Genomic DNA, 11,262 nt, shown 5'->3' on the forward strand with positions numbered 1-11,262 from the left:
GGCGGCACCGGCACCGGCACCGGCCCCGCGCCGGCCACCGGGGACAGACGCTCCGTGGCCGGAGAGCGAATGAATCCCACACCCGCCTCTCCCCGACGCCCCCCGCGCGGAACCCGCACCCCCCCCCTCGCTGCTCCCCTCTCTCCCCCCCCCCGCCCCGTCGAACCTCCTCCCCCCGGGGTGGTCCCGGTGCGCAGCCGAGAGGCAGAGACAGGCCGGGCACGAACATGGTGCATTGGGGGGGTGGGGGGTGTACATGGGGCGGGGGGGGGTATCGAACGCGCGCAGGGCCGCGGCTCCAGCCCCGAGGGTCCCACACCGGCTCCGCGGTCCGGCTCCCGCAGCCGCTACTCCCGCCCCGGAGTCCTCGGTGCCGCTGCTTCGCCCCGGGACACCCGTGGGTAGGGCGTGGGGGGCAGCCGGGCGCGGCCCGGCCCAGCCCCGTCGGCTCACGCCGCCCGCAGCGGGGTCCCGCCGGCCGCGGAGGGTCCCGGGGAGCACCGGGGAGCCGGGACGCCGCCTCCCCGCCCCTCCGGCCGCCCCGGTTCCGCCGTTCGCTTCCCCATGAGCCCCACGAAGAAGTCGTGCATGTCCCCTGCGGAGAGACCCGCCGTCAGCTCCGCGGGGCCCGGCCGCGGCGCCGGGACCGGGACCGGGCGGGACTTACGCTTCTGCGGAGCCGCGGGCGGACCTGAAAGAGACCGAAGCGGGTGAGCGGCGCCGGTGGGGCCGGGCCCCGGCCCGACGGGACCCACCGACGCCCCGCAGCCCACCCTGTCCGCGCCCCCCCGGCCCTCACCGGCGTCCTCCTCCCGCAGCAGCTGCAGCAAAGCGGCCAGAGCGGCCCCGGGGCTACCGCGGTCCCCCCGGGGCAGCGGCTCCGGGACGGGCATCCCCTGCGGGAAGCGGAACGGGTGAGGGGAGCCGTGGGGCGAGGGTTGGGGGGGATGATGTCCGGGTGCCCGGGGTCCCCCCTCCATCCCCCGACGGCCCTACCTGTGCGGGGGGCGCGGGGCCCGGCGGGGCGGCGGCGGGGGAGCGACGGCCGAGGGCGAGCGGCAGCGCCAGGACGAGCAGCGCTGCCAGCGCCGGGCGGCTCCTCATCCTCGGGGGGATCCTGGGGGGCGGCGGCGAAGCGGCGGCGGCCCGGGACGAGTCAAGCGCTGGGGAGCGAAAGCAGCGACACGGGAGGCGACGGGGGGGCGGCGGGACCCCCGCCCGTGTCTGCGGCTGGAGGTGAGCAGGAGTGGGGGGCAACAAATCCCGCATCCCACCACTCCCCCTCCCCGGCCCCGAGCTGCCGGCAGGCAGCACCCTGCCAGCACCCTGGGGAGGGGGCTGCAGGACGCGGGGGGACACATGTTGTGGGGGATGCTGTGTGGGGGGATGCAGGGGGCACAGCTCCACTGCAGAGCCGGGGAGGTCCTGTGGTACCCAGTCGGTGCAGACACACGAGCCCAGCACACGCCGGCTGTGGGCACGGGCTCAGCCCTGCACACACGTGTGCTCACACACACAGTAGGAAGGACACACTTACCCACAGCCAGAGCCCAAACCCAGACTCACCTCCCGAGCCCCCCTCCCCAAATTCCAGCAGCACCTCTCTCCTCCTGGCCCACTCCCTCCCCAGCATCTTCACCAACTTCCCCCTTCTCCCTTCTCCCAGCCTGAGCTGGGTGAGGCGGTGACACCGCAGCCCCCCAGGACCCCCCCATCCCCAGGGCTGTGGGGGGCACAGACCTGCTGAGCCGGGAGCAGAGCGTCCCTCGGGTCCCTCAACCGCTGGTGGCTGCGGAGATGCTGCGAGGGGTGGTTGGCAGCGGCCACAGGCTGTGCCGACGCTGGGAGGCAAAGTACTGGGGTGCCGGCTGCTGTGCGGAGTTAAATAAGGGGCTCTGCCCATGGCACGGCGTGGGTGTGCGAGAGGAGAGCCGCCAATGGGGGCCGGGGGGGGTGGTACCCCCCACCCTGCAGCTTCACACCCACGCAGGCACCCGTTACACACGCAGAGTCACACCATGACACAAGTGCGCCCACGCAGGCACACCGGCTCCCCGCTGCGCCCCGGGGTAGGGGGCCGGTGCGCAGGCACCGTGCCCACGCAGCCCCCGGCCCCCTCCTCGTGCCACCGGCATGGGACACACACACACACACACATGCCCCAGCACGACGCAGGCGTTGGCACGTGCGGGGCCACGCGCGGCAGTGGCAGCGGTCCTGGCTGGCACCGCTGCTTCGGGAGGTCTCGCACCGCAGTGGGGATCAGCCGGGCTCCCAGGATGGGCACACACACACACACACACTCATACAGCTGCACACATGAACACACGTGTGCACACGTGTGGTCGCTACCGCACACCCTGCTTGTCTCCCTCACCCCATGCCCAGGGTCCTGGCCTGGGCCTGGGGAACGGTCCCGGCTCCAATGGGTCCTGGCAGCTCCAGGTCCATGGCTGACCCAGGTAGAGCCACCACCCCCAGAGCCCCATCCCCATCCCAACTTGGCCTCCTTGGGAACCTGGGCTCCGTCCTGCATCCAAATCCCCATCCCACCCCACAAAGAGCCTCCACAGCCCCACACCGGCCGGGGCACGTGAGGATTGAATACTGGGAAGGCAAACTGGGGGGGGATGACGATAGGGTTGAGACTGGGAAGGCAAACTGGGGGGGACAGGAGGGACCGAGCCACATGCCAGCCACCGTGCCAGAGCCGCCACCGACTCCATCCCAAGCAACAGGCGACTGCGCCGGCAGCTGCAGCGATCCCTGGGGAAGGCGGCCCGGCAGCGGTGGCTCACGTGGCATCACAGCCCCGGGCAGGGCAGCATCTGCAGTGCTGGGGACGTTAATTAAATCGGAGCCTGGCCAGAGACGGCCTAATTAATTAATGACACCTACTTGTGTGGTGCCAAGTGCGATGCAGCTGCAAAGAGCCGCGGTGCCCCGGGCTGCGCCGCGCTTGTTTACGGCTCTGCGGCCCTCGCTGCGCGCGGGAAGGACGGTCCCTGTGCTGGGACGTGACGCAGCCCGCGGCGGGAAGCGATGGAGCAGGGAGGGGTGTTGTGGGGGGGGTTGGGAGGGGTGTTGTGGGGGGGGTTGGGAGGGGGATAGGAGCCTCAGTGCCAGGGCACGTCCACCCCAGCAGTTGCCCCCCGTGCGCACACGCACGTGCCCCCCCCATGTGCACACGCTGCCCAAGTGCCCCAGCACACGTGCCCACGTGTGGCCCCCCCCACCCCCACCTCGCTGCTACACGACAACCCCCCCCTCCCCAATGCTCCAGGGCCCACCTGGAAGCTGGTGCTGATGCTGACGTGACAGGGAGCTGGCAGCTCCCGGCGGGAACGCGGGTGACGTGTTGGGATGGGGAATAAACCCTGCTGAGCGCAGGAGAGAGGGAGAGAGGAGTGGGGAAGCGGGGTGGGGGGGGATACACAGCTGTGGTGGGGTCTGTGCAGTGGGGACCCCCCGCTCCCGGGGGCTGCAGGAATGGCGAGGGGGATGCAGACAGCAGTGGGGTTGTGGGGGGGTTCTCTCCATCCCCTGGCTCTGCTCTAGGCCACGGTGACCAAAGTGGGTGATGGGGGGGGACAGGGAGGGGGGAGGCCACAGCAGGGAGGACCCTGGGCTTGTGGCGGGGGGGGGGGGGGAGAGGAGGAGGTAGAGACACGCGGCCTGGGCAGGAGGATGCTGAGGACCTCACGTGCCAGCCCCCCGCGGCCACCCCGAAATTGCCTCTGCGGCAGACGGAGCCGCGGCCCCACTCGACGGGAAAGTGGCGGCAATTTGGGGCCTCGGCAATCACCGGCGCCGCGCGCCCGCCGCAATCAGGCACAGGGAAGGCAGGGGAGCACGGGGAGGGGGGGGATGGGGGCTCCATCCCTGCAGCTGGGCTTTGTGGGGCCCCCCCCCCGCTCCATCCCTGCGTGTCTTGGGGCTCTGCCACAACCTGATCCCCACCCCCCCCATCCCGTGACACCGCCCAGGTACCGGCACCAGATGGTTTAATGGTGTTCCAGGGATTACCGGGCAGTGCAAGGACGTGGTGGGGCAGGGGGAGGATGTGGGGGGGTGCCGGTGTGGGGAAAGGGGGTCCTGGGAGGGGGTGGGGGGTCCCCTCAGTGAACCAGGACCTCCATCTTGTGGCTGCCACGCTTCTTGCAGACGGGGCCGGCGCTGGCGGCCTTGGGCGACTCCACCACGGTGACAGCCACGTCGCCCTTCTGGAAGCGGGTGGAGAACCTGGGGAGGGGACACGACGGGTGAGGGGTGTTAGGGGGGGGGACATGCCCAGTCCCCACCCTACCTCCTGCCCCATCAGCTGCCTCCTTCATACCCAGCCCCTCTCAGGGCTTGCCTGCCACAGCCAATCAGGAGCTGCCAGCTGGCACCACACCCCTTCAAGCCCCGCCCCATGAGCCCCACCCCTTCAAGCCCCGCCCCATGAGCCCCACCCTCCACTCCCCACCCCGCCCTGCCCGTACTGGTCGGCGATGCGCAGCGCCAGCGCCTGGGCCTGCGTGTCCAGCAGCGTCTGGTGCAGGCGGGTGACGAGCTCGATGAGGTGGTCGCTGACCAGCAAGAAATCGCCCTTGGCCCCCACGGTCGAGGTCTGGGGGGGAGGATTTAGGGGAGGGTCAGTGCCGCCAGCCCTCTCTCCCAGGGTGCGTTCCCACCCCCTCCCTGTCCCCAGGTACCTCCTTGAGGTGCAGGGCCAGGAAGCCGTCGGAGAAGCGGGTGACGGAGACGCTCTGGATGTCACCCAGGCTGAGCACGGTCTTGGGCTGGGCGGCTTTGGGGTCGGCCAGGACCAGGTGCTCGGTGGTCAGCAGCAGCAGGCGTGGGACCGTCTGGGGTGGCAGGATGAGGGGTCAGCGCTGAGCCCCCCCCCTCCCCCTGCACCCACCACCCGCTGCGGCGGGGACGGGGCTCACCTTGCCGTTGGCCCTGTTCACCTTCCTCACGGTGTCGGCCATCACCAGCTTGTCCTTGGCCACGGCGTGGAGCTTCTGGTACTTGGGGTTCTGCGTCAGCCCCAGGTACTCACCCCGGAAGGGCTGCTGCACACTGGGGGGCAGGGTGTCAGCCAGCACCGCCCCATGCACCCCTAACCCCCCCAAACCCCCCCATACCAGCTCCCCCCCACACCCCTCAGCACCTTTTGGAGTAGAGCTGCTTCTTGTCCTTGAAGAGCTCGCTGGCGCAGAGCTTGGCCTGCAGCAGGGCCCGGCGCTGCGGCGTCAGCTGCTCCCGGTACTTCTTGCACTGCCGAGGGAAGGGGGGGGGAGTCGGTGCCACCAAAACAAGGTCCCAAATGGAGCCCCCTCCCCCCATCCCAACCCCCCACATCCCTCCTTGCTCCCACCTTCCAGCGGTAGAAGATGCTCCTCAGCTCCTGGTTGGCATCAGCCAGGAACTTGTACGGCGCCGGGGGCCAGGTCCGGTCCATCACCGCCAGCGGCGGGAGGTTCTTCCCCAGCCCCACCAAGAACTTCTGAACCTGGGGAGGGGGGAGGCAACACAGCAGGGAGGTCAGGAGGGTCCCTGGTTCATCCCTGGGGGGCTGGGAAGGTGCCCCCTGGGCCCGTCCTCACTCACCAGCCGCCGGTAGATGAAGTTGGCCAGGCAGGCGCTGGCGGCGGAGCGGAAGTACCTCCTGTAGGCCCTGCGGACCTGCCGGGGACACCGTCAGCGGCGGCGACACGGGACATCACCACCCCCCCACTGCCAGCCCCCTGGGACAGGGGTGTCCCCCCTTTTACCCCCCCCCACCCCACACCCTCTTCCCCCCCTGCCTGCCTCCCCATCCCCCTTCCCCAGCTTGGTCCCAGTAGACAGGAGAGCTGCTCCAGCCCGACAGGGTGGGCGGGAGCCGGACAGACAGACAGAGTCAGCGGCGCGGACAGCAGGACAGGCAGCGGGCAGGGCGCGAGGCCCCGGTACCTGGTACCCTCTCCAGTACGCAGCGATGGTGGCGGCGGCCGCGTGACGGTGACGCTGGCACTTCAGCTCCCGCAGGAGCCGGCGAGACTGCGGGGGGGGGGATGTGGGAGCCCCAGGAGCCCAAGGAGGGGGAGACACCAACACAGACATGGAGCAAGAGGAGAGAGGTGGGAAAGACAGACGGAAGACGGGGGAAAAGAGATCAATCTGGTCCCACCATGGGCCACGCAGACACACACACACACCCCCACCCCAGCCCCTCCCCACAGTGTGGCCCCCACCCCGCTGCCCATCCCCGGGGCATCCAGCCCTCACCTTCCAGCCCCGTGCATAGGCCTGGATGACCAGTGCCGACCGCTTCATCTGCTTGTACTTGTTCTTTTGCTGCAGTGGGGAGATGGTGGTGAGGGGAGGGTCTTGGGAGCCCTGCCCTAGGAGTGAGGGATGGGTAGGGGGATTGGTGCTGGGACACCCCCCTCCTCACCATGTGGCCCCGGAACCAGGCGGAGATGAGGATCTGGCTCTTGCGCATCAGCTGGTACTGGGTCCGGCACCGCCACCCCCGAAACGTCTTCTGGATGAGGGTGGCGAGCTGGGCCACGCGCTCCTGGCGGGACCTCTCCAGGTCGAAGAGCTGGGGACAGACAGAGTGGGTGCTGGGTGGGGGGGGCAAGCAGGGCCAGAGACCCCAGACAGGACCCCAGCATCGCCTGGGACAGGCTGGGGGCCACCAGCGAGGCTGGAGGACCCATGGGGCTGGCTCCGCTCTGGGTCAGCCCAGTTACCCTCCTCCCTCCACCCCCTCAGCAGCCCAACTGCCCCATAGCAGGACCCCCCCCCCCCATCTCCCCCATCCTGGTACTCACAGTGCGCGGTGAGCGGATGAAGAGCTTGGTGTGGCCGAAGGCCAACTCCTCAGAGGGGATCGGCAGCTCTGCCAGCAGCACCTCAGCCCCCTCCCTGCACCACGATGGGGGACGAAGACCAGTCAGAGCCCAGTGGCCCCCACACTGGGTGACGGGGGTGGGGGGGGTACTGGACATGCTCATGGTCTGGCGCAGCCCCGTACCTGTCGCTGCCCACCCAGCGTGGCCAGGTCCGGGCGCTGAGCATCTTGTAGCGCTCCAGGAAGGGGCCGTAGAGCTGGCGGAAGGCGTAGCCCGCCCGCCGCACCCGCACGTTCTCCATCAGCCCCAGGTACCGGATCTGTGCCAGCACCAGCTCCGGCGTGAAGAGCATCGCCGTCTTGGTGTCGTTGGGCTTGATGCACCTGGGGGAGGCAGCGGTGGGCTCAGGGAGTTTGGGGGACACACAGGAGACCAGGGCTGGGGTGGGGGGCTCCCCCCGTAGCCGGTACCTGATGTAGTTGGGGTTCTTGGAGTAGAGGTTCTTCATCAGCGTCGCCACCGAGGCCTTGAACTGGAAGCCGGCGGTGGGGGGCAGCTTGAGGGAGGCTTTCTGGGGGTCTCCCTCGGGAAAGAGGGAGCGCAGCAGCGTGTGCTGGGCGGCCCACATGGCCTGAGACAGGTCGCGGAAGAGCAGGTCGTTGTTCTTCTCAATGAAGCCCGTCACGTTGTACGTCACCTGGGGGCAGGGGTGGGGTCAGAGGGGGTTGTGGGTCGGTGTCTCCGTGCCTGTTCCCAGCCCCGCATCTTCTGAAGAGGAGGACTGGGGACTGGGGGGGATCCCAGCTGCCTCTGCTGGGGCTGGGACCGAGGTTACTGGTGGTGCCGGCGGACCTTGCCGGCGTAGTGGTGGATGCGGAAGCACTGTGGGGGCAGGCTGGTGTCCATGACCCGCCGGGCGTTCTGCGTCTCCTTGCTCTCATAGTGCTTGTGGGTGGCGAAGAGCTGGTTCAGCTTGGTGAGGAAGGTGTCCTCGTTGACCGTGCCGGGCCGCAGGCACTCCTCATCCAGCATGGCCAGGATCCCGCACTTGCTCTGCGTTGGGATGGGCAGCGTCACCCCAAACCGTCCCCAAGCACTGGGGTTCTGCTCAGCCCCACCTCATGATGCCAGGGAAGGGGGTGAGGGACCCCAACCTGGGGGGCAACTCACGTTCTCAATCAAGTTGCAGATGATGCTGTTGTCGAAAAACTCCACCGGGGTCCACTGGATGCCCTGGGAGCAGATGGGGGTCAGACCCCACGGACCCCCAGGGATGTGGTGTACAGCCCCTTGCCCCACAGACACCCCCCAAGCTGATGTGGGGCAGGAACCGGACGTCCGGCCCAGGGATGGGGATCCTGAATCCCTGCCTGCCTTCCTGCTATTGAATCTGCTCCCGGTGGGGAGCCGGGCGAGGGAGCGACGTGCGGCCAAGCCGTCTCCAGCACTTCCCCAGCCCCGGGGAGCCCAGGCACCAGCACAGGCTCAGGGGCTGCATCCAGCCCCACCGGCACGGGACGGGGGTACCTCTCGGACGTATTCCTCCTGCTCCTCCTTCAGGGTCATCAGGATGAAGATCTGCTGCAGCTTCTCGTTGCAGTAGTTGATGATGAATTGCTCAAAGCCGTTGTCCTGCAAGAGAAGGGTCTCCACGTGGCAGGGTGTGCCCCAAACCCCTGGCCGTGCCCTGTGTCCCCCCTGCACCCCCCTGGGCCCCACCAGCAGCAGGATGGGGCTGGGTGGTCCCCGCACTCACCTGGAAGATCTCAAAGCCATAGATGTCCAGGACGCCCATCACCTTCCTCTGCTTGCCTGGCTTCACCTGGGGAGACGGTGGGGTGCTGAGCTGTGTCCTGTCCCAATCAGGGGTGGGGGTCCGGGGCCCGATCCAGGCCAGCCAGTGCCTGTCCCCCTGAGCACTCACCTGGATGCTGGTGTTGATGCGGTTCACCAGCCAGTCAAAGAGGCGGCTGTAGATGTTCTTGGCCAGCGCATCGCGGCCGTAGTAGCCCTGGGGAGAGGGGCGAGGGGCTCACGGCAGCTCCTGGGGGGCTGCTGAGCATCCCCTTCCCAGCTGGGGAGGGTCCCACTCACCTGGGGGACGCTGAGGGTGGTGAGCACCGTCTCATCCCGCGCCTTCACCGTGCGGGAGCACAGAGCCCGCTCCAGGACACCGGGGTCCAGCCCGATCAGCTCACAGATCTCCTGCAGCTCTGCGTGAGGAGACAGCGTGCTGGGGCTGAGTAAGGGGGGCTGTGTGGGGACCCCAACACCTGTCCCCGTTCCCATCCCTACCCTTTGGCTCAGCGATGCTGCTGGCCTCCATCCCGCTGGCCTGGTAGCTGCTGCTCAGCTTCACGTTGCCCAGCTTGAGCACCACGGCCGTCACCTCCAGCAGCGCCGTCACCTCGGCGGGCGAGAAGCCGATGACCCTCATGGCATCCTGGGGACGGACACAGGCAGCTCAGGGGGACAGCGATGGCCCCCAGGGTGGTTTTTGGGGGGGGTGGGGGTGGTGCCACAGCTTCCTGGCCCCAGCGGGAGGTACCTGCATGGCGCGGAAGTCGGCGGCATCATCCACGCCGGGCAGGGCAGAGCTCTCCCAGTTCAGGTAGCCGTAGTGCCGGCAGTCCTGGCGGAGCTTCAGCTGCTCTGGGGAGGGGGGGAAGCATAAGACAGCTCAGCCACAGCCTCCCCCAGGCCCCCCCTGCCCCATGCTGGGGTCCTGGACCTACGGAGCAGCTGTGGGGAGCCGCCGGCCAGGAGCTGGTAGAAGATGTGGAAGTTCCTCTCGCCCTTCACGTGCCGGACGATGCGGGATTTCTCCAGGAGGTCTGTGGGCAGGGTCAGCATCACCGGGGTGCACAGGCTGGGCCCCCCCAGGCCGGGGGATTGGTACTCACAGTTGCTGATGACCCCTCCCAGGGGCTCGCCCTTGAAGTCAAACTCCACGTCCATGTATTTGCCCTGAGGGACAAGGCTGGGGTCAGGGTGGGGGGACCCCGCGATGGGGGGGGGAAGGGTGGCAGCTCTGCTCCCCACATCCCAGGCTCCCCCATCCCGCCTCCAGCCCCACGGGGCGTGGCTGCAGCACCCCTGGGGTCACTCACAAATCGGGAGGAGTTGTCATTGCGGACGGTCTTGGCGTTTCCAAAGGCTGGGGGAGGATGGGGATACGTGGTGTCAGCAGCACCCAACCAGGGGGGCTTGGGGGGGCAAGGGGGGCTGTGCCAAGCCCCAGGATGGGACACTCACCCTCCAGCACGGGGTTGGACTGCAGGAGCTGCTCCTTCACCCTGTCCACCTCCTCCCCTTTGCTGCACACAGCCGCCACGTAGGACATCACCAGCTTGCTGGCCTCTGCGGGCGAGGGGCTGTGGGTACCAGGACAGCCTCCTCCTGCCCCGCCAGCCCCTCGCAGCCCCCAGCCCCAGCTCTACCTGTCTTGCCAGCCCCGCTCTCGCCAGTGATGAGGATGCACTGGTCCCTGTCCCGGTCCCGCAGCGAGCGGTAGGCATCGTCAGCGATGGCGTAGCTGGGGAGGAGGAGAGGTTAGGAAGGGGGGTGGAGGGATTCTGGGGGCTTCAGGAAGCACTGAGAGCCCCCTCCATGGCTGTGGGGCCACCCTGAGCCAACTCCCCAGACCCCAAAGCCTCTGATGCTTCCATCAGCAAAGCCCTGGGCAGGATCCGGGGGGAATCTGGAGGGTCTCCCCAGGGAATCTGGGGGTAGCGGGGGGGTCTCCCTGTGCTCACATGTGGGGATTGACAGCGAAGAAGTTGCAGTTGCGATACTCCTGCACCTTCTCCGGGGTGTAGATGGGCAGGGGCCGGTAGGGGTTCACCGAGATCACCACGTTCCCAATGTAGGTCTGCAGGCAAGCAGGACGGTGGGGATGCAGGGTCGGCAGGACCCCCCTCACACACCCTCTCCCTGCTCCTCACCCCCCACCCCAGCCCCCCCAGGCCCCCCTCCATCCCCAGGCCCGATGCCCACGTAGATGTCGCTGCGGCGGAAGCGCTCCTGCAGGGTGCTGAGCAGCGACTCCTCGGTCAGCGGGTCCAGCAGCACCAGGTCCCCGACCGCCGCGGCGTCCAGCAGCGAGGTGGTGGCTTCCATGGCTGGGGGGGCTGCTGGGGCAGGGGGAAGCTGCGGTCACAGACACGCAGCCCCTTCCCCAAAATCCCCACCCACAGTCCTCAGCTGGCTGCCTCCCCCCCCTTAGAGGCTCAGAAGGGCCTGAGAGCGGGGTGCCCAGCACCCTGAGGGGGGGCACAGACCCACTGAGGCACGTGGCAAGGCTCCAAGCACCAGCAGAGCCCAGGCAGGGCAGGATGCGGCCCTTGGCCAGCGGGATGCAGCTACGACCTTGGCTGCTCCCCAACTTTGCCCTGCCCAGCTCCATGGGGCATGGTGCTGGGCCAGGAGTGTC

At 68.7% G+C, this 11,262-nt stretch overlaps 2 protein-coding genes across 2 annotated transcripts; both read right to left on the reverse strand.

The window, feature by feature from the left end:
* Positions 1 to 350: 350 nt before the first annotated feature.
* On the reverse strand, positions 351 to 1,104 carry TAC3 (tachykinin precursor 3; the record flags this gene model as incomplete). Its single annotated transcript, XM_084277373.1, has 4 exons — positions 351 to 595; positions 668 to 691; positions 800 to 896; positions 997 to 1,104. 4 exons carry the CDS (start codon positions 1,102 to 1,104, stop codon positions 450 to 452), a joined length of 375 nt encoding a protein of 124 aa, XP_084133499.1. The 3' UTR covers positions 351 to 449.
* A 2,891-nt stretch (positions 1,105 to 3,995) lies between these two features.
* Positions 3,996 to 10,949, reverse strand: MYO1A (myosin IA; the record flags this gene model as incomplete). Its single annotated transcript, XM_084277272.1, has 28 exons — positions 3,996 to 4,242; positions 4,485 to 4,612; positions 4,698 to 4,850; positions 4,935 to 5,067; positions 5,159 to 5,265; positions 5,366 to 5,500; positions 5,599 to 5,673; positions 5,944 to 6,030; positions 6,259 to 6,327; positions 6,428 to 6,577; positions 6,810 to 6,903; positions 7,013 to 7,213; positions 7,301 to 7,527; positions 7,683 to 7,883; positions 8,001 to 8,063; positions 8,358 to 8,462; positions 8,587 to 8,652; positions 8,755 to 8,841; positions 8,925 to 9,043; positions 9,126 to 9,273; positions 9,379 to 9,482; positions 9,566 to 9,664; positions 9,734 to 9,797; positions 9,941 to 9,987; positions 10,086 to 10,190; positions 10,271 to 10,365; positions 10,586 to 10,701; positions 10,827 to 10,949. 28 exons carry the CDS (start codon positions 10,947 to 10,949, stop codon positions 4,119 to 4,121), a joined length of 3,225 nt encoding a protein of 1,074 aa, XP_084133398.1. The 3' UTR covers positions 3,996 to 4,118.
* Positions 10,950 to 11,262: the final 313 nt, after the last annotated feature.

Source organism: Gallinula chloropus (genome assembly GCF_964237585.1).
Source record: "Gallinula chloropus genome assembly, chromosome: 31".
In the NCBI taxonomy this organism is placed as follows: Eukaryota; Metazoa; Chordata; class Aves; order Gruiformes; family Rallidae; genus Gallinula; species Gallinula chloropus.